This window comes from Penaeus monodon, chromosome 32 (assembly GCF_015228065.2).
Source record: "Penaeus monodon isolate SGIC_2016 chromosome 32, NSTDA_Pmon_1, whole genome shotgun sequence".
NCBI lineage: Eukaryota > Metazoa > Arthropoda > Malacostraca > Decapoda > Penaeidae > Penaeus > Penaeus monodon.
The window spans coordinates 6,975,746-6,976,423 of NC_051417.1; the positions used below are offsets into that span (position 1 = coordinate 6,975,746).

Consider the following 678-nt stretch of genomic DNA (forward strand, 5'->3'; position numbering starts at 1 on the left):
AGTAATCCTAAAATCTTAACTAGATTCAATGAGTATTATAAGGTATCATCAAGAGCAGTACTCCATGGCACGTAGTATCAATCCTTTCAAAACTACAACAGTGACCGGCAGTAAAAAACACGTGTTAATATCGCATAACAGGCCAAACATCGCCAGTGTCGTAGGGAAGGCAGGTCAGATCTCCTATTCTTGGAAATCCGTGTGGTCCAGGGCCCTCTGCACCGCGTACCACACGGCGTCAATGGTCGGGGAGAACAACGCTCTGTGGGACAAAGAGGGAAGGATGGAAACCGGTGTTACGTATTTCGTTCTATTTTGTTGAATTGCTTATTTAAACAGTGTAAATGCATCAACGTACGCACACTTGCTTTTTTATGTGGCATTACAATGCACAAACGTACTCGTCCGTGCACTTCAGGGAGAGATCTCAAGTGGAAAAGTGAACGTTTTTCTTCGTATTTGAAGTATATATTCTGCTATTTCTTCTAACCATATCAAAGCGTGTAATTGTGTCTAGATTAATTTCAAAATAGAATGTAAGAGCTTAATCAGTTTAAAAGAGCAACTAAAAACAATTCAAGCCTTTGTACACTTTTTGACTCGAGCTTCGATTCAAACGTTTTGATGTATATTTTAAGTATAACATGAACAGTTCAAATATTTGTTTAGGCCACTGTA

General features: G+C 39.1%; 1 protein-coding gene across 1 annotated transcript in view; it reads right to left on the reverse strand.

Annotated features, from left to right (window-relative positions):
- The window catches only part of LOC119593402, a gene marked incomplete at its 5' end in the record, with an annotated part of 11,200 nt that continues 10,522 nt past the window's right edge, over window positions 1–678 (reverse strand). The window contains 1 exon segment of the mRNA XM_037942331.1: window positions 1–262. Coding sequence (XP_037798259.1) covers window positions 184–262 — 79 coding nt within the window.